This window comes from Marmota monax, unplaced genomic scaffold (assembly GCF_021218885.2).
Source record: "Marmota monax isolate L192 unplaced genomic scaffold, Marmota_monax_Labrador192_F-V1.1 WCK01_AAM20220418_F8-fsc00001, whole genome shotgun sequence".
Lineage (NCBI taxonomy): Eukaryota > Metazoa > Chordata > Mammalia > Rodentia > Sciuridae > Marmota > Marmota monax.
In genome coordinates, this window is record NW_026693777.1 from 44,403,170 (window position 1) to 44,423,003 (window position 19,834).

The following is a 19,834-nucleotide window of genomic DNA, read 5'->3' on the forward strand; positions in this document are numbered from 1 at the left end:
TTTAAAATAGTAATATGAATGTCAACATAGATTATCTATATATCAGATGTTTTATAGGTGTTTACAAATATAGTTTCTTTTTAATTAGTCTTCTTAATGCACCTAAGAGGTACATTTTATTATTCCCAGTATCAGATAATAAAAATTGGATCTAGAAAGTTGCCCGAAGTTATATAACATACAGTTGTTCCTGTAGCCTGAGAAGATTCAGTGAATTTTCAGACTTGAAAATGCAGATGATCAGGGAATAGTAAAAGGACCATTCAGTAGAAAATCTAAGTCACAAGTATCCCATCTCCTGAGCTGCTTCACTAACAGATCACTATGTTTACTACATATAAAAGAATGTCTTAAAATAAGTAGTTTTTCTTACCTGTCAGGTCATCGTACTACTTCCCACATGCCACAAAGATGAGCCAGTCATACTGCAAATTGGTGCAGCCAATATGCAAAGCAGTATGGAGATTCCTGGGAAAACTTGGAATGGAACCACCATTTGACCCAGCTATCCCTCTCCTCAGTCTTTATCCAAAGGACTTAAAAATAGCATACTACAGGGACACAGCCACATCAATGTTTATAGCAGCACAATTCACAATAGCTAAACTGTGGAGCCAACCTAGATGCCCTTCAGTAGATGAATGGATTAAAAAAATGTGGCATATATATACACAATGGAATATTACTCAGCAATAAAAGATAATAAAATCATGGCATTTGCAGGTAAATGGATGCAGTTGGAGAAGATAATTCTAAGTGAAGTTAGCCAATCCCCCCCAAAACAAATGGCGAATGTTTTCTCTGATATAAAGTGACTGACTCATAGTTGGGTAGGGAGAGGGAGCATGGGAGGAATAGACAAACTCTAGATAGGGCAGAGGGGTGGGAGAGGAAGGGAGGGGGCGGGGGTTAGCAAAGATGGTGAGACAGGAGGATTGAAAGTTTGAGGCCAGCCTCAGCAGATGGTGGAATATGATGGACATCATTATCCAAAGTACATGTATGAAGACATGAATTGGTATGAACATACTTTATATACAAACAGAGATATGAAAAATTTTGTTTTATATGTGTAATAAGAATTGTGATGCATTTTGCTGTTATGTATTTAAAAATAAAAGCAATTAACCCCCCCAAAAAAGAAAGTAGTGTACATAAGAATCTTTATATCTCTGCAACTAATATCTATCTCTTGATACCATTTTTCATATTGTGCTAGGTCCATATGAAAGCAAGACTGTTAAGAGACTCAATAGTTTTACCTCAAATCTGTCAATAACTGCAGTGAAACATGATAAAAAAATTTTTTTACACACACACATTAAAAAAAAAAAGATGGGCTAGTCATAGAAGAAGTACCATGATCTGTGCTAGGAATTGTGACCATGCACAATTATCGGATGCTCTCAACCTGACCCCTACTTCCACATTCTTCTCCATCTTATAAAAGCATCCTAAGTTTCCAAGTCCTCTAGATCAGTATGAATTAAATGGTAATTCTGTAACTGAAACATACAGTTGAGACTATATGGCCTGGGTTCCCTAAACAGCTTGAACAGTGACTCCATCAACTCACTGTAAATTCTAGGACACTGACTTTTACCTGAAAGCTGTGTGAGATCTCCTTGTAACTACAATAGTTCCTGCCCAATAGAACTCTACTAAAGAAACTCAGAAAATCTCTACTAAAATCTCTACTGAAGAAAATCAGAGGAGGCAGAACAAAAACTACCCACATCAGAGATCTCTATAACATTCGTAACATTTGTAAGACCTTTAATTTAGAAACTTTTGTTGGGATCAGTAGAAGCTCGTGGCTACAGAAAATGAGAAGCCTATCACAGACTTTCCAGGAGTCTTAAAGTCTATCACCAGATATCAGGAACTCTCCTGTCTCATTTTTCTGATCATTTTCTCATTTTCCTTCCTGTCATCAACCTCAAAGAGTTATAGTGTCCATGATCAGGACAAGAATCTTTATCCATCCTTGGGGAGGCTTACTATATTGAGAGTACTGAGCAATCACTATCATGAAGACACACATTGAAGCAAAATCAATAATGCAAAATTACTCAGAGTATCATTGGTGAACCAAAATTAAAATTCTTTTTTTCTGATATCTAGGGGTTGAACCCAGATCACTTTACTACAGAGCTTCATCCCCAGACTTTTTTTACTTTTATTTTTTTTATTTTGAGACAGGGTCTCACTAAGTTGCTGAAGGTCTTGCCTCCCAACCCCAAGTTGCGGAGGCTGGCCTCAAACTTTCAATCCTTCTGTCTCAGCTTCCTGAGTTGCTGGAATCACAGGCGTGAACCACCATGTCCAGCTATCAAAATGAAAATTCTCAACACATCTAGAAACCAATAGTTAGTGATAGACCCTCCACATATGCCCCGTATATTACTGTAGATCATTTTCTCTCTTTGGATCCTGAACATGTGAGAGACTGCTGTTCAGGTCAGTTGCCAGCACCAAAGTGCAACAGATCTGGATGCCTTTAGAGGAAAAGAATTTATAGTACAGGAGGACCCTCAGGATCTCAACACAGACAGCATTTGGCTCACAATGGAGCTGAGGAGCCTGAAAGCAAGGACAGATTAGTGGACCCCTTGGAACAGACTCTATGTTCAGGTGTTTGGAAATATCAGAACTGCATAAGGAATGTGAGTATTCTGAGTTCAATCAAATTTATATTCTGAGAAGTCACTCTGAAATTTGGGCTGAATTCTTATTATGTCCTCCTTATCCTGTAAGTTGAGAACACTAATAGAAACTTAAAGTTTTATGCCTTATGTTAGTCTCATAGGAATGATGTAGATCCAGACAATAATCTTTAAAAGTTGTCAACTCCTTGTGTTCATCTCATTGCATGGAAATAGAATCTCCATCAAAGGTTGTTTCTGGGATGAGATGATTGTTGTAAGGGGATTGCATATCAAGATATGGAAGCAGTGTTGTCTGGATGTTTGAAATAAGCATACATTCACTTAATAAGAATGTTAGTTTTTTTAAAAATTCAGATTCAGAAAGACACATCCCAAAGTCTAAGAGGATCATATTCAGCTCACAGCTGAAGTTCTCAAATTGCACTGATGAGGCAGATTCTGAAAAACACAGCACTCTCAGTGCTGGATTGCCCCCTCTCCTTTAAAACCCTTAAAGCAGTAACTTCAGATTTGTCAGGATTTGTTTTTTGTTTATTCCTTCTTCCCAATTCTCTTTCCCCAGTCTGTCCCTTAATAAACAATTAAGAAACAGAATCAAGCTTCATTCAACATTGTCTTTTTTTATTGCTTGGGCCATCATAACAAAATATCACAGACTGGGTGACTTAAACAGACATTTCTTTCTCACAGTTCTGAAGGCTAGAAATTCCAAGACAAGACAACATTCACTGTGATGGCCCTATTCCTGGCTTATAGAAGGCTGCTTCTTCCTCACATGGAGGATAAAGACAGAATAAATTCTGGTTTTATAAAGACACTAATCCCATTTTAAGAACTCCACTCTCATGACCTCATCTAAGCCTAATCCCTCCCAAAGGCTATGTCTCCAAATAACATAACATTGAGTGTTAGAACTTTTGCATGCAAATTTGGGTGTTCACAGTTCACTCCATAGCATATATGATGTTCCTAGGATACAGTAATGTTACAAAATAAACTGAAGTGTTGATCTATATATTATCATCAGGTCAGGACATCCAGACTTTGAAGAGAAGCTGGTAGCAGGATCAGATACTGAATTTTTCTCACATAGGGTCCCAATATAGTATTGTTCTTATTCCTAAAGACAGAATAATCAAGTAGCTATTTGATAAAGAAACATCCAGAAGAAAGTCTGGAAGGATAATGATCATAAAAGTGTTGACTGCTGGGCTAGGGATATAGCTCAGTTGGTAGAGTATGTGCCTCGCATGCACAAGGCCCTGGGTTCAATCCCCAGCACCAAAAAAAAAAAAAAAAGTGTTGACTGCTGTTTTCCTCCCTACTATTATCATTTTTTTCTTTTACCTTCAGTGAATTTTGTACTTTCAGTGTCCTAGATTGAGAAGCAGAGTTCTAATCTTGTGACATTGATACAAGGAAAAATGTACTTGTATTGTGAGTACAACTAGCAAGGCTGTCAGGAGCAGATCTTTGTCTTTAGCCTACTTTATATTGCTAATTTTGATGTTTTCTTATAATATGGGTGATCATTTGACAACGTAATTTACTTTTGCAACCTTTTTGCAAGATTTCACTAGAGACAGCACTTCTCTTTCTCCAAGGATGCCATGATATTTCTGAGCACCTCCATGAAGTTACTCCTTACTTCTTCTAAGCAGAACAAAAATGAGAATTAGCCTATCTAGTCATATCCACAGCAGATGAAGCATGGTTATCACTTTTTAGCAAGTGCTGTTTCTGCTGAAATGGCCAGGAATAGGCAGCAAATTTGGTAACTGGACAATCAGAAGTACACCTGGACAGGCTAATTGACCTTGAGGAACAGGCTGATGCCCAGTGTGAAGTTTCTAGTGTTTTCCCTAGAGAATCAGTGCTTACAGTAAAACAACTGAAACTGGATGGGGAAGTTAGTGCCCTACAATGATTTAATGAGGTCTTGACCATTCTCTGAATCCTGGAAGGTCTTTAACAGCTGGGAGAGGTCATTCATTCTTACAGGCCTTTTAGGATAACTGTTGTTCTTTTTTATTGCTTTTATTTTTTAAACATGACAATGGAATGCATCACAATTCTTATTACACATATAGAACACAATTTTTCATATCTCTGTATATAAAGTATGTTCACACCAATTCATGTCTTCATACATATACTTTGGATAATAATGTCCATCACATTCCACCAACTTTGCTAGCCCCCTGCCCCCTCCCTTCCCCTCTCACCCCTTTGCCCTATCTAGAGTTTGTCTATTCTTCCCATGCTCCCCCCCTCCCTACCCTACTATGAGTCAGTCACTTTATATCAGAGAAAACATTCGCCATTTGTTTTGGGGGGGATTGGCTAACTTCACTTAGAATTATCTTCTCCAACTGCATCCATTTACCTGCAAATGCCATGATTTTATTATCTTTTATTGCTGAGTAATATTCCATTGTGTATATATATGCCACATTTTTTTAATCCATTCATCTACTGAAGGGCATCTAGGTTGGCTCCACAGTTTAGCTATTGTGAATTGTGCTGCTATAAACATTGATGTGGCTGTGTCCCTGTAGTATGCTATTTTTAAGTCCTTTGGATATAGACTGAGGAGAGGGATAGCTGGGTCAAATGGTGGTTCCATTCCAAGTTTTCCAAGGAATCTTCATACTGCTTTCCATATTGGCTGCACCAATTTGCAGTTCCACCAGCAATGTATGCGTGTGCCTTTTCCCCCACAACCTCGCCAAAGCTTATTATTGTTTGTCTTCAGAATTGCTGCCATCCACTGGAATGAAATGGTCTCTTAGAGTAGTTTTGATTTGCATTTCTCTAATTGCTAGAGATTATGAACATTTTTTCATATATTTGTTGATTGATTATCCTCTTCTGAGAAGTGTCTATTCATGTCCTTGGCCCATTTATTGACTGGGTTATTTGTTTTTTTTTGGTGTTTATCTTTTTGAGTCCTTTATATACCCTAGAGATTAGTGCTCTATCTGATGTGTGAGTTGTTAAAGATTTGCTCCCAAGATGTAGGCTCTCTATTCACCTCACAGATTGTTTCTTTTGCTGAGAAGAAACTTTTTAGTTTGAGTTCATCCCATTTATTGATTCTTGGTTTTAATTCTTGTGCTATAGGTATCTTATTAAGGAAGTTGGGGCCTAATCCCACATGATGAAGATTAGGGCCTACTTTTTCTTCTGTTAGACAGAGAGCCTCTGGTTTAATTCTTAGGTCCTTGATCCACTTTGAGTTTTGTGAATGGTGAGAGATAGGGGTTTAATTTCATTTTGTTGCATATGTATTTTCAGTTTTTCCAGCACCATTTGCTGAAGAGGCTATCTTTTCTCCAATGCATGTTTTTGGCACCTTTGTCTAATATAAGATAATGGTAATTTTGTGGGTTATTCTCTGTGTCCTCTATTCTCTACCATTGGTTTACCAGTCTGTTTTTGGTGTCAATACCATGCTGTTTTTGTTACTATTCCTCTGTAGTATCGTTTAAGGTCTGGTATAGTGATGCCATCTGCTTTACTCTTCTTGCTAAGGATTGCTTTAGCTATTCTGAGTCTCTTATTTTTTCAGATGAATTTCATGATTGCTTTTTCTATTTCTATGTGGAATGCCATTGGGATTTTGATGTGTGAGTTGTTAAAGAATTGCATTAAATCTGTATAGTGCTTTTGGAAGTATGGTCATTTTGATAATATTAATTCTGCCTATCCAAGAGCAAGGTAGATCTTTCCATGTTCTAATGTCTTCTTTGATTTATTTCTCTAGGGTTCTGTAGTTTTCATTGTATAGATATTTCACCTCTTTTGTTGATTCCCAAGTATTTTTTTTTTGAGGCTGTTGAAAATGGGGTAGTTTTCTTTGTTTCCCTTTCTGAGGATTTGTCACTGATATACAAAAATGCTTTTGATATATGGGTGTTGATTTTATAACCTGCTACTTTGCTGAATTCATTTACTAGTTCTAGAAGTTTTGTGGGGGAGCTTTTTGGGTCTTGTAGCTATAGAATCATATTGTCAGTAAATAGTGCTAATTTACATTCTTCTTTTCCTATACATGTCCCTTAATTTCTTTCGACTGTCTAATTGTCCTGGCCAGTGTTTCAAGAATTATGTTAAATAGAAGTGTTTAAAGAGGGAATCACTGTCTTGTTCCAGTTTTTAGAGGGAATACCTTCAATTTTTCTCCATCTACAATGATGTTGGCCTGGGACTTAGTGTAGATAGCCTTTATGATGTTGAGATATGTACCTCTTATCCCTAGTTTTTCTAATGTTTTGAACATAAAAGGATGCTGTATTTTTTAAATGCTTTTTCTGCATCCATTGAGAGATCATATGACTCTTATCCTTGAGTCTATTTATGTCTATAGTTTGTTTATTCAACTTTTGTTTCGAAGATCTATCCAGTGGTGAGAGAGATATGTTAAAGTCACCCAAAATTATTGTGTTGTGATCAGTTTGACTCTTGAACTTAAGAAGAATTTGTCTGATGAACACAGCTGCACCACTGTTTGGGGCATATATATTTATGATTGTTATGTCTTGTTGGTGTATGATTCCCTTGAGGAGTATATAATGTCCATCTTTATCCCTTTTGATTAACTTTGGCTTGAAGTCTACTTTATTTGATAGGAGGATGGAAACCCCTGCTTGCTTCTGCAGTCCATGTGAGTGGTATGATTTGTCCCAACTTTTCACCTTCAGTCTGTGTATGTCTTTTCCTATCAGATGAGTCTGATAGGAGACACCATATTGTTGGGTCTTTTTTTTTTAATCCAATCTGCTAGCCTATGTCTTTTGATTGGTGAGTTTAAGCCATTAATATTCAGGGTTAGTATTGAGACATGGTTTGTAGTCCCAGCCATATTTATTTATTTTTGTTATTTAACTTGACTTAATTTTCTTCTTTGATTAGTTTTTATTTTAGGGTATTACCTCCCTCTGCTGATTTTTACTGTTGTTTTTTGTTTCCTCTTCATGGAATATTTTTCCAAGGATGTTTTGTAGTGTTGGTTTTCTAGTCATAAATTCTTTTAACTTTTGTTTATCATGGAAGGTTTATATTTCATCTTCAAATCTATAGCTTAATTTTGCTGGATATAAGATTCTTGGTTGGCACCCATTTTCTTTCAGAGCTTGATATATGTTGTTCCAGGATCTTCTAGTTTTTCAGGGTCTGTGTTAAAAAATCTGCCATTATCCTAATTGGTTTTCCCCTATATGTAATTTTATTCCTTTCTCTTATGGCTTTTAAAATTCTCTCCTTATTCTATATATATCTATATATATCTTATATCTGCATTTTCATTATAATATGGCTTGGCGTGGATCTGTTGTGATTTTGTACATTTGGCATCCTAGAGGCTTCTTGAATTTGGATTTCCAATTCATTCTTCATGTTTGGAAAGTTTTTTGATATTGTTTCATTGAATAGATTGTTCATTTCTTTGGTTTGGACCTCTATGGCCTTCCTTTATCCCCATAACTCTTAAATTTGGACTTTTTATGCTATCCCATATTTCTTGAATGTTCTGCTCATGGTTTTTTACCTTTAACAATGTATGGTCTATCTCCTTTTCAAGATTATATATTTTATCTTCATTGTCTGATTTCCTATGTTCCAAGTGGTCTACTCTGTTGGTGATGCTTTCATTTGAAATTTTAATTTGGTTAATTGTTTCTTTCATTTCAAGGACTTCTGGTTGTTGTTGTTGTTTTTAGAACTTCTATCTCCCTGTTGAGGTGATCTTTTGCTTCCTGTATTTGTTTATGTAGCTCCTTGTCGAAGTGATCTTTCACTGCCTGTATTTGTTCTTTGATACTTTCCTTGAGTTCACAGAACATTTTAACCATGTACATCCTAAACTCCTCCTCTGTCATTTCTTCTGCTATGGCTGCCAGTGAGTCTAATGATGTGGTGTCTTCATCTGTTTGGGGCACTTTGTTCATGTTACTTGTGTGTCTTCCTTTCCAGCTCTGTGGGTCTATATTGTTATTGTTTTTACCCTATAGGTTTGTAGTGCTCTTGTAGGGATTCCAAGACCTCTCCTCTACATGATGTTGTTCAGATGACTCAGTCCTCAAAGTTCTATTTCATGCAGAGTTCTTGGTTTCACATATGTTGGGGATGTGAGGGCCAGAGGATAGAGGGGTAGAAGAAAACAAAAAAACAACAAAAAACTCGAAGGAAGAAACCAGGGTTGTAGCTAGCTTTAGAGATCCGTATCTTTCCTGCTTCTCTTCTCATCCAATAGGTGGGGTCGTCTGTTGTAAGCTGGTGTCTCTGCCCTCCAGACGGTGAAGGTAACCAGGATAGGAAGACTAGTCCTGGCAAAGGGTGCCTGGATACAGGGAATGCCACCTGCCAGTCCCTGAAGGGAGACTGCACCTCACGGGTCTCTTTTTGGGACCGCTCATATGACTTGAGCTCCCAGAACTATCTTCCTCTCTTGCCTAGAGATTTCCCAGTTCCTGGTCTGTTAGGCTCCAAACTTTAGCCCCATCTCCCTCTCCGCTAGATGTTCCCAATTGAGGAAACTCTCCCTTGGGCGGCTCCCTGGTCGCACTGCACTCCTGTGTTGGGCATCTACTGTGTTGGTTTACTACCACAGGGAAGCAGGGAAGGTTGGAAACTTGGTACCTGGCTGCTGGAGATCTGGGAACTGCCCCCGGCTAATATGGATATGGCAAGAATGTTGAGCCAAGATGGCAGTGGTCTGCTTTCAGCACCTGAGTGTCTAGTGAGGTAGGAGGAGCCTGGAGAGGTGGGGGAAGCCAGGTGATGGCTGTGTGCTGTGGGTAGGTAGCAGCTGAGTGACCTGCATGGGAGCAGAGCAAAGTCTTGGCAATCTACAGATGTGTTGATAGGTGGTTCTGCTAGGGCGCTTGCTGAGCCTTGCTTGGGCTAGAATTTTGGACAAACATCCAGCGTCCTACTCGAATGCTGAGGTCCCAAGCCCTGCACGGAGTCCCTGGTGATTTCTGCGGAGAGCAGCTGTATAGGGGTCCTCTAACACTCTTAGAGATGAAATATTCTGACTAGGTGAGATCTGGATCACAGAGCAACACAGAATGCTGCCTCCCTCTGGCCTGCCATCTTGAGACTTCCAGGATATCTGTTCTTAATATCATAGAGACCTGGTGTCAGAGGAAAAGTAAGATCAGTCCATCAAGGAGGAGTTGATAGTGGATATTATGAAGGAAAATCATTACTCTGCCATTTAAATGTGTACTCAAGGATTGTTAACTTCATGATAGTTTCTAATAGTTGTGATTCACAGTCATGGGTGAAAAAATGTTGTTCTAGTATAACTATGGTCAATTCTCTGCATGAATACATAGACAAAGCTATTTCTACCACCATGTTTTTTATAAAATGTCTCATATTTTTGCTCGTGTGGACATTAAAAACAATTAGACTTATGGATGACAGGCTAATAGGTTTTGTTTTATTTAGTGTAGGAGAAATAAGATAAGCCATGTGTACTCTTTTACCCTGACTGAAAAATGGGCCTCTGAGTAAGGGTATATGAAAAACCAATCAGAGACTTGTAATATCATAAAGAGCCTCCAAAAAATGTCCTTCTCTGAGGGTTTATCTCAGCTTCTCTGCATATGTGGATGTTATACATCTTAAATATTTTTAAGGAAGCAAAACCCCATTAAAATTTTTAGGTGTATATTTGTTTATCTGCATGCAATTTGAGAGTAACTGCTTTTATTATCTTAGGATTAGTATTAACTTCTCAATTTAAGCAATCCAACTTCTAGAACTTATTTTAATATAATTTTCATTGATATTCCCAACCATCACAACTAGGAAGTAAGTATTTGTAATTCATTTATATATTTTTTTGTTCATAAATATCTAAATAGGTCCCTAACAAGTAAGAACAGGAATATCTAGAAATTCTTAAAACAAATTAAATAATGTAACATTCACATCTGGACTTTTTGAAAGAGCAAAGTTTTGAGGAAAAGATTGAGCAGTAGTGCAGTTAAGAAGGCTGTGGCTTTAAAACTGTCATCTACAGAGTCCTGGGGTTTCCCTGGAAGTATCTAAGAGCTCAACGCAGAAAGGAGAGAGGGCTCTAAGCTAGGAGTTCTGGGCTACTTCCACTGTCTTTAACCCAAGTAGCTTTATTTATTTGATTTCTTGGAGTATACTGATATTAGGGGAACAAAAACTAAACCAACAGGTAATAGAGCATTAACCAGATCATAGCAATTAAGTACATACTAACATCTAAGAATATAATGTGCTAGAACACGAAACCTGTATTGGTGAAAGATATTAGGGGAACAAAAACTAAACCAACAGGTAATAGAGCATTAACCAGATCACAGCAGTTAAGTACATACTAACATCTAAGAATATAATGTGCTAGAACATGAAACCTGTATTGGTGAAAGAGATATAATGAATATGGGAGCTAGGGGGATAACTCAGTGGTAGAACACCTGCTTAGCATCCAATCAATCCCCAATACCAAAAACAAAATAAAAAGAATGGATCTGAATATTGACTTTGAAGAGAGCCACCCTATTGGGGAATATTGCTCAGTTAAGTTTTTAAAATTTTAAAATGGAGCTTTAACGCTGATTAAAAAATTGCTTATTTGGTTAGTTATTTTTTTAAGAAAGATATTTTACTAAAAATAGGATTCTGAGTACACAACTAGATACAATTTGTTAATCATATATAGGCAGGCAACCTATATATGCCCTTTGTAACATGTTTTGCCCATTTTTGCCTATCTGAAATTGTAGTAATCTCCAAAAACCCTGCTGAAATACCTCCTCTTCCAGAAATCCAACTTCTAGAACTTTGTTTTAATATAAGTTCTAGAAGTTGGATTGCTGGAGACATCCCAGAACCTCTCACCTCACATTCATCATTGATAGACCTTTTACTGGAGGACTCGAACTTCAAAACCAGTCTTAGCAAATTAGCCAATCCCTAAGCAACTTAGTGAGACCCTGTCTCAAAATAAAAAATAAAAAGTGCTGGGGATGTAGTCCAATGGTAAAATGACCCTGAGTACAGCACCAAAAATAAAATAAAAAATAGTTCCCTTCCTTATTCCCCCTAGCACTATACTTGTCTTTCTATCTGCACTTATAAAATGCCTTATGTGAATTTTGTACCTGTTTCATCCCTTTTAAATTACCATCTTCCTAAGACTTTAATCATGACAATGTTAAATAAATGTTAGTTGAATTTAAGAGAGCAATGGAAATGTACTCAACATAGTTCTGTCTTAAATTCTCTATGAAAGCATCCATAGCCGTAGCACCAGTTTGTCGCTCTTCAGTATCATGTCACTGCTTACAGTCCTTGTCTAGTCTTCTATATTCATTCTCAAGAGGCAAAGATCCTTGAAAAGCATATTTTTTTGGTGCTGCTTGATATTTTCCATGCTTATATCACCATATATCAACTCTTCCACGCTACATCACACAGCCAACCCAGGTTACTCTTTTTAGATGTAATAATAATAATATAAGTATCCATTTGTAACCAAAACTTAGCATCGTACTTCATGAAGAATTTGCCATAGACAAGTGTGGCATGACACACCCATTGAAAGCCACCATCTTAAAATAGTCCTCTGATCTAGATGCCTCATTTTGTAACCTAAATCTGGCCATTTCTGTCTCATAGAGCTGGCTTGATTTTAGTATAGCAAGCCTCATTTCATCTAATACTAGAGAACCACAGAGATCATCATTTTACTCTGTATTCTATTCTGTGGCCTGCTAGCCTTCATCTTTCATTCAGTTGGAATCAAATTATTATGGTTTTAACAAACTGTTATTCTTAGCACATCTGTAATTTATCATAGATAATAGTGGCTATGTATCTCAATTTCCCAAGGCTGTTTTTAGTTTATCCCTGTTATCCATGTAATTATTAATAGTCACTCTTTATTCTAAAGGTCCTGGTTTGGACAATTATATGTTTACCTAACCATATAGGGGTACTTCTTGTGCTACCACAGGTGTAACCAAGCAAGTACATAAATCGGGAGCTTGTTCTTTCTATTATTTTCATTTTTCTCTAATTTTCATAGCCTAATTTTCATAGCTATATATGCCCTTTAATAATTTAAACAAATTATTTTCTTTCTAATTATTGTAATTTGTTAGAATATCATTGGGAAACCTGTTGAAGCTAATCTCATATATTTGTTCCCAGGTTCCTCTTTTGGCTGAAGTTTATGGTATAGAGAGAAACATTTTCAGACTTAAAATCAATGAAGAAACTCCACTGAAACCCAGGTATGAAGTTCCTGACGTCCTCATCAGCAAGCCAAAGACTGTAAGGTAAGCCAAGGAACAAGATGTCTTAGATACACCCTCTACATGTTATTTTATCATACCTTGAATACTAGAGTTTTTTTATATGCCACCTATTTTGTCTTTTCAAAACTATAATCATTTTTAGGGTTAGTATTCAATTATTCAGGGATAAGTTTATCAGTTTTCTATGTTATCCATTCTATTTATTCTTTTTTTTTTTTTTTATTTTTTATTGTGGGTTGTTCAAAACATTACAAATTTCTTGACATATCATATTCCACACTTTGATTCAAGTGGGTTATGAACTCCCACCTTCACCCCATACACAGATTGCAGATTCACATCAGTTACACATCCATTGATTTACAAATTGCCATACTAGTGTCTGTTGTGCTCCGCTGCCTTTCCCATCATCCACCCTCCCCCCTCCCCACCTCTCCCCTCCCCTCCCCTCCTCTCTCTCTACCCCCTCCACTGTATAACCCTGAGGGTCTCCTTCCATTACCGTGCAATTTCCCTTCTCTCTCCCTTTCCCTCCCACCTCTCATCCCTGTTAAATGTTAATCTTCTTCTCCTGTTCTTCGTCCCTACTCTGTTCTTAGTTACTTTCCTTATATGAAAGAAGACATTTGGCATTTGTTTTTTAGGGATTGGCTAGCTTCACTTAGCATAATCTGCTCTAATGCCATCCATTTCCCTGTAAATTCTATGATTTTGTCATTTTTTAATGCAGAGTAATACTCCATTGTGTATAAATGCCACATTTTTTTTATCCATTCGTCTATTGAAGGGCATCTAGGTTGGTTCCACAGTCTTGCTATTGTGAACTGTGCTGCTATGAACATCGATGTAGCAGTGTCCCTGTAGCATGCTCTTTTTAGGTCTTTAGGGAATAGACCAAGAAGGGGAATAGCTGGGTCAAATGGTGGCTCCATTCCCAGCTTTCCAAGAAATCTCCATACTGCTTTCCAAATTGGCTGCACCAATCTGCAGTCCCACCAGCAATGTACAAGTGTACCCTTTTCCCCACATCCTCGCCAGCACTTGTTGTTGTTTGACTTCCTAATGGCTGCCAATCTTACTGGAGTGAGATGGTATCTTAGGGTGGTTTTGATTTGCATTTCTCTGACAGCTAGAGATGTTGAGCATTTTTTCATGTACTTGTTGATTGACTGTATGTCCTCCTCTGAGAAGTGTCTGTTCAGGTCCTTGGCCCATTTGTTGATTGGGTTGTTTGTTCTCTTATTGTCTAATTTTTTGAGTTCTTTGTATACTCTGGATATTAGGGCTCTATCTGAAGTGTGAGGAGTAAAGATTTGTTCCCAGGATGTAGGCTCCCTATTTACCTCTCTTATTGTTTCTTTTGCTGAGAAAAAACTTTTTAGTTTGAGTAAGTCCCATTTGTTGATTCTAGTTATTAACTTTTGTGCTATGGGTGTCCTATTGAGGAATTTGGAGCCCGACCCCACAGTATGTAGATCGTAGCCAACTTTTTCTTCTATCAGACGGCGCGTCTCTGATTTGATATCAAGCTCCTTGATCCATTTTGAATTCACTTTTGTGCATGGCGAGAGAAAGGGATTCAGTTTCATTTTGTTGCATATGGATTTCCAGTTTTCCCAGCACCATTTGTTGAAGATGCTATCCTTCCTCCATTGCATGCTTTTAGCCCCTTTATCAAATATAAGATAGTTGTAGTTTTGTGGATTGGTTTCTGTGTCCTCTATTCTGTACCATTGGTCCACCCGCCTGTTTTGGTACCAGTACCATGCTGTTTTTGTTACTATTGCTCTGCAGTATAGTTTGAAGTCTGGTATCGCTATACCGCCTGATTCACACTTCCTGCTTAGCATTGTTTTTGCTATTCTGGGTCTTTTATTTTTCCATATGAATTTCATGATTGCTTTCTCTATTTCTACAAGAAATGCCGTTGGGATTTTGATTGGCATTGCATTAAACCTATAGAGAACTTTTGGTAATATCGCCATTTTGATGATGTTAGTTCTGCCTATCCATGAACAGGGTATATTTTTCCATCTTCTAAGATCTTCTTCTATTTCTCTCTTTAGGGTTCTGTAGTTTTCATTGTATAAGTCTTTCACCTCTTTTGTTAGGTTGATTCCCAAGTATTTTATTTTTTTTGAAGATATTTTGAATGGAGTGGTTGTCCTCATTTCCATTTCAGAGGATTTGTCGCTGATATACAGGAATGCCTTTGATTTATGCGTGTTGATTTTAAATCCTGCCACTTTGCTGAATTCATTTATTAGCTCTAATAGTTTCTTTGTAGAGCCTTTTGGGTCTGCTAGATATAGAATCATATCATCTGCAAATAGTGATAATTTAATTTCTTCTTTTCCTATTTTTATGCCTTTAATTTCTTTCGTCTGTCTAATTGCTCTGGCCAGTGTTTCGAGAACTATGTTGAAGAGAAGTGGAGAGAGAGGGCATCCCTGTCTTGTTCCAGATTTTAGAGGGAATGCCTTCAGTTTTTCTGCATTCAGAATGATGCTAGCCTGAGGCTTAGCATAGATTGCTTTTACAATATTGAGGTATGTTCCTGTTATCCCTAGTTTTTCTAGAGTTTTGAACATAAAGGGATGCTGTACTTTGTCGAATGCTTTTTCCGCATCTATCGAGATGATCATATGGTTCTTTTTTTTTTTTTTTTTAATTTTTTATTGTGGGTTGTTCAAAACATTACAAATTTCTTGACATATCATATTCCACACTTTGATTCAAGTGGGTTATGAACTCCCACCTTCACCCCATACACAGATTGCAGATTCACATCAGTTACACATCCATTGATTTACAAATTGCCATACTAGTGTCTGTTGTGCTCCGCTGCCTTTCCCATCATCCACCCTCCCCCCTCCCCACCTCTCCCCTCCCCTCCCCTCCTCTCTCTCTACCCCCTCCACTGTATAACCCTGAGGGTCTCCTTCCATTACCGTGCAATTTCCCTTCTCTCTCCCTTTCCCTCCCACCTCTCATCCCTGTTAAATGTTAATCTTCTTCTCCTGTTCTTCGTCCCTACTCTGTTCTTAGTTACTTTCCTTATATGAAAGAAGACATTTGGCATTTGTTTTTTAGGGATTGGCTAGCTTCACTTAGCATAATCTGCTCTAATGCCATCCATTTCCCTGTAAATTCTATGATTTTGTCATTTTTTAATGCAGAGTAATACTCCATTGTGTATAAATGCCACATTTTTTTTATCCATTCGTCTATTGAAGGGCATCTAGGTTGGTTCCACAGTCTTGCTATTGTGAACTGTGCTGCTATGAACATCGATGTAGCAGTGTCCCTGTAGCATGCTCTTTTTAGGTCTTTAGGGAATAGACCAAGAAGGGGAATAGCTGGGTCAAATGGTGGCTCCATTCCCAGCTTTCCAAGAAATCTCCATACTGCTTTCCAAATTGGCTGCACCAATCTGCAGTCCCACCAGCAATGTACAAGTGTACCCTTTTCCCCACATCCTCGCCAGCACTTGTTGTTGTTTGACTTCCTAATGGCTGCCAATCTTACTGGAGTGAGATGGTATCTTAGGGTGGTTTTGATTTGCATTTCTCTGACAGCTAGAGATGTTGAGCATTTTTTCATGTACTTGTTGATTGACTGTATGTCCTCCTCTGAGAAGTGTCTGTTCAGGTCCTTGGCCCATTTGTTGATTGGGTTGTTTGTTCTCTTATTGTCTAATTTTTTGAGTTCTTTGTATACTCTGGATATTAGGGCTCTATCTGAAGTGTGAGGAGTAAAGATTTGTTCCCAGGATGTAGGCTCCCTATTTACCTCTCTTATTGTTTCTTTTGCTGAGAAAAAACTTTTTAGTTTGAGTAAGTCCCATTTGTTGATTCTAGTTATTAACTTTTGTGCTATGGGTGTCCTATTGAGGAATTTGGAGCCCGACCCCACAGTATGTAGATCGTAGCCAACTTTTTCTTCTATCAGACGGCGCGTCTCTGATTTGATATCAAGCTCCTTGATCCATTTTGAATTCACTTTTGTGCATGGCGAGAGAAAGGGATTCAGTTTCATTTTGTTGCATATGGATTTCCAGTTTTCCCAGCACCATTTGTTGAAGATGCTATCCTTCCTCCATTGCATGCTTTTAGCCCCTTTATCAAATATAAGATAGTTGTAGTTTTGTGGATTGGTTTCTGTGTCCTCTATTCTGTACCATTGGTCCACCCGCCTGTTTTGGTACCAGTACCATGCTGTTTTTGTTACTATTGCTCTGCAGTATAGTTTGAAGTCTGGTATCGCTATACCGCCTGATTCACACTTCCTGCTTAGCATTGTTTTTGCTATTCTGGGTCTTTTATTTTTCCATATGAATTTCATGATTGCTTTCTCTATTTCTACAAGAAATGCCGTTGGGATTTTGATTGGCATTGCATTAAACCTATAGAGAACTTTTGGTAATATCGCCATTTTGATGATGTTAGTTCTGCCTATCCATGAACAGGGTATATTTTTCCATCTTCTAAGATCTTCTTCTATTTCTCTCTTTAGGGTTCTGTAGTTTTCATTGTATAAGTCTTTCACCTCTTTTGTTAGGTTGATTCCCAAGTATTTTATTTTTTTTGAAGATATTTTGAATGGAGTGGTTGTCCTCATTTCCATTTCAGAGGATTTGTCGCTGATATACAGGAATGCCTTTGATTTATGCGTGTTGATTTTAAATCCTGCCACTTTGCTGAATTCATTTATTAGCTCTAATAGTTTCTTTGTAGAGCCTTTTGGGTCTGCTAGATATAGAATCATATCATCTGCAAATAGTGATAATTTAATTTCTTCTTTTCCTATTTTTATGCCTTTAATTTCTTTCGTCTGTCTAATTGCTCTGGCCAGTGTTTCGAGAACTATGTTGAAGAGAAGTGGAGAGAGAGGGCATCCCTGTCTTGTTCCAGATTTTAGAGGGAATGCCTTCAGTTTTTCTGCATTCAGAATGATGCTAGCCTGAGGCTTAGCATAGATTGCTTTTACAATATTGAGGTATGTTCCTGTTATCCCTAGTTTTTCTAGAGTTTTGAACATAAAGGGATGCTGTACTTTGTCGAATGCTTTTTCCGCATCTATCGAGATGATCATATGGTTCTTTTTTTTTTTTTTTTAATTTTTTATTGTGGGTTGTTCAAAACATTACAAATTTCTTGACATATCGTATTCCACACTTTGATTCAAGTGGGTTATGAACTCCCACCTTCACCCCATACACAGATTGCAGATTCACATCAGTTACACATCCATTGATTTACAAATTGCCATACTAGTGTCTGTTGTGCTCCGCTGCCTTTCCCATCATCCACCCTCCCCCCTCCCCACCTCTCCCCTCCCCTCCCCTCCTCTCTCTCTACCCCCTCCACTGTATAACCCTGAGGGTCTCCTTCCATTACCGTGCAATTTCCCTTCTCTCTCCCTTTCCCTCCCACCTCTCATCCCTGTTAAATGTTAATCTTCTTCTCCTGTTCTTCGTCCCTACTCTGTTCTTAGTTACTTTCCTTATATGAAAGAAGACATTTGGCATTTGTTTTTTAGGGATTGGCTAGCTTCACTTAGCATAATCTGCTCTAATGCCATCCATTTCCCTGTAAATTCTATGATTTTGTCATTTTTTAATGCAGAGTAATACTCCATTGTGTATAAATGCCACATTTTTTTTATCCATTCGTCTATTGAAGGGCATCTAGGTTGGTTCCACAGTCTTGCTATTGTGAACTGTGCTGCTATGAACATCGATGTAGCAGTGTCCCTGTAGCATGCTCTTTTTAGGTCTTTAGGGAATAGACCAAGAAGGGGAATAGCTGGGTCAAATGGTGGCTCCATTCCCAGCTTTCCAAGAAATCTCCATACTGCTTTCCAAATTGGCTGCACCAATCTGCAGTCCCACCAGCAATGTACAAGTGTACCCTTTTCCCCACATCCTCGCCAGCACTTGTTGTTGTTTGACTTCCTAATGGCTGCCAATCTTACTGGAGTGAGATGGTATCTTAGGGTGGTTTTGATTTGCATTTCTCTGACAGCTAGAGATGTTGAGCATTTTTTCATGTACTTGTTGATTGACTGTATGTCCTCCTCTGAGAAGTGTCTGTTCAGGTCCTTGGCCCATTTGTTGATTGGGTTGTTTGTTCTCTTATTGTCTAATTTTTTGAGTTCTTTGTATACTCTGGATATTAGGGCTCTATCTGAAGTGTGAGGAGTAAAGATTTGTTCCCAGGATGTAGGCTCCCTATTTACCTCTCTTATTGTTTCTTTTGCTGAGAAAAAACTTTTTAGTTTGAGTAAGTCCCATTTGTTGATTCTAGTTATTAACTTTTGTGCTATGGGTGTCCTATTGAGGAATTTGGAGCCCGACCCCACAGTATGTAGATCGTAGCCAACTTTTTCTTCTATCAGACGGCGCGTCTCTGATTTGATATCAAGCTCCTTGATCCATTTTGAATTCACTTTTGTGCATGGCGAGAGAAAGGGATTCAGTTTCATTTTGTTGCATATGGATTTCCAGTTTTCCCAGCACCATTTGTTGAAGATGCTATCCTTCCTCCATTGCATGCTTTTAGCCCCTTTATCAAATATAAGATAGTTGTAGTTTTGTGGATTGGTTTCTGTGTCCTCTATTCTGTACCATTGGTCCACCCGCCTGTTTTGGTACCAGTACCATGCTGTTTTTGTTACTATTGCTCTGCAGTATAGTTTGAAGTCTGGTATCGCTATACCGCCTGATTCACACTTCCTGCTTAGCATTGTTTTTGCTATTCTGGGTCTTTTATTTTTCCATATGAATTTCATGATTGCTTTCTCTATTTCTACAAGAAATGCCGTTGGGATTTTGATTGGCATTGCATTAAACCTATAGAG

General features: G+C 37.9%; 1 protein-coding gene and 1 non-coding gene across 8 annotated transcripts in view; both read left to right on the top strand.

Annotated features, from left to right (window-relative positions):
• Nucleotides 1-19,834, top strand: part of Ganc (glucosidase alpha, neutral C) — an 88,960-nt gene that overhangs the window by 7,186 nt on the left and 61,940 nt on the right. For all 7 annotated transcript variants that reach the window (XR_009228387.1, XR_009228388.1, XR_009228389.1 and 4 more), the window contains exon 5: nucleotides 12,867-12,994. Coding sequence is in view for 4 of the 7 variants with exons in the window: in XM_046460809.2 (XP_046316765.1) it covers nucleotides 12,867-12,994 (128 nt within the window). In the remaining 3 variants the exon portion in view is untranslated. The remainder of the gene's footprint in view (nucleotides 1-12,866; nucleotides 12,995-19,834) is intronic.
• On the top strand, nucleotides 3,889-3,956 carry Trnaa-cgc (transfer RNA alanine (anticodon CGC)). Its single transcript has one exon. It is a non-coding gene; the product is annotated as a tRNA-Ala (tRNA).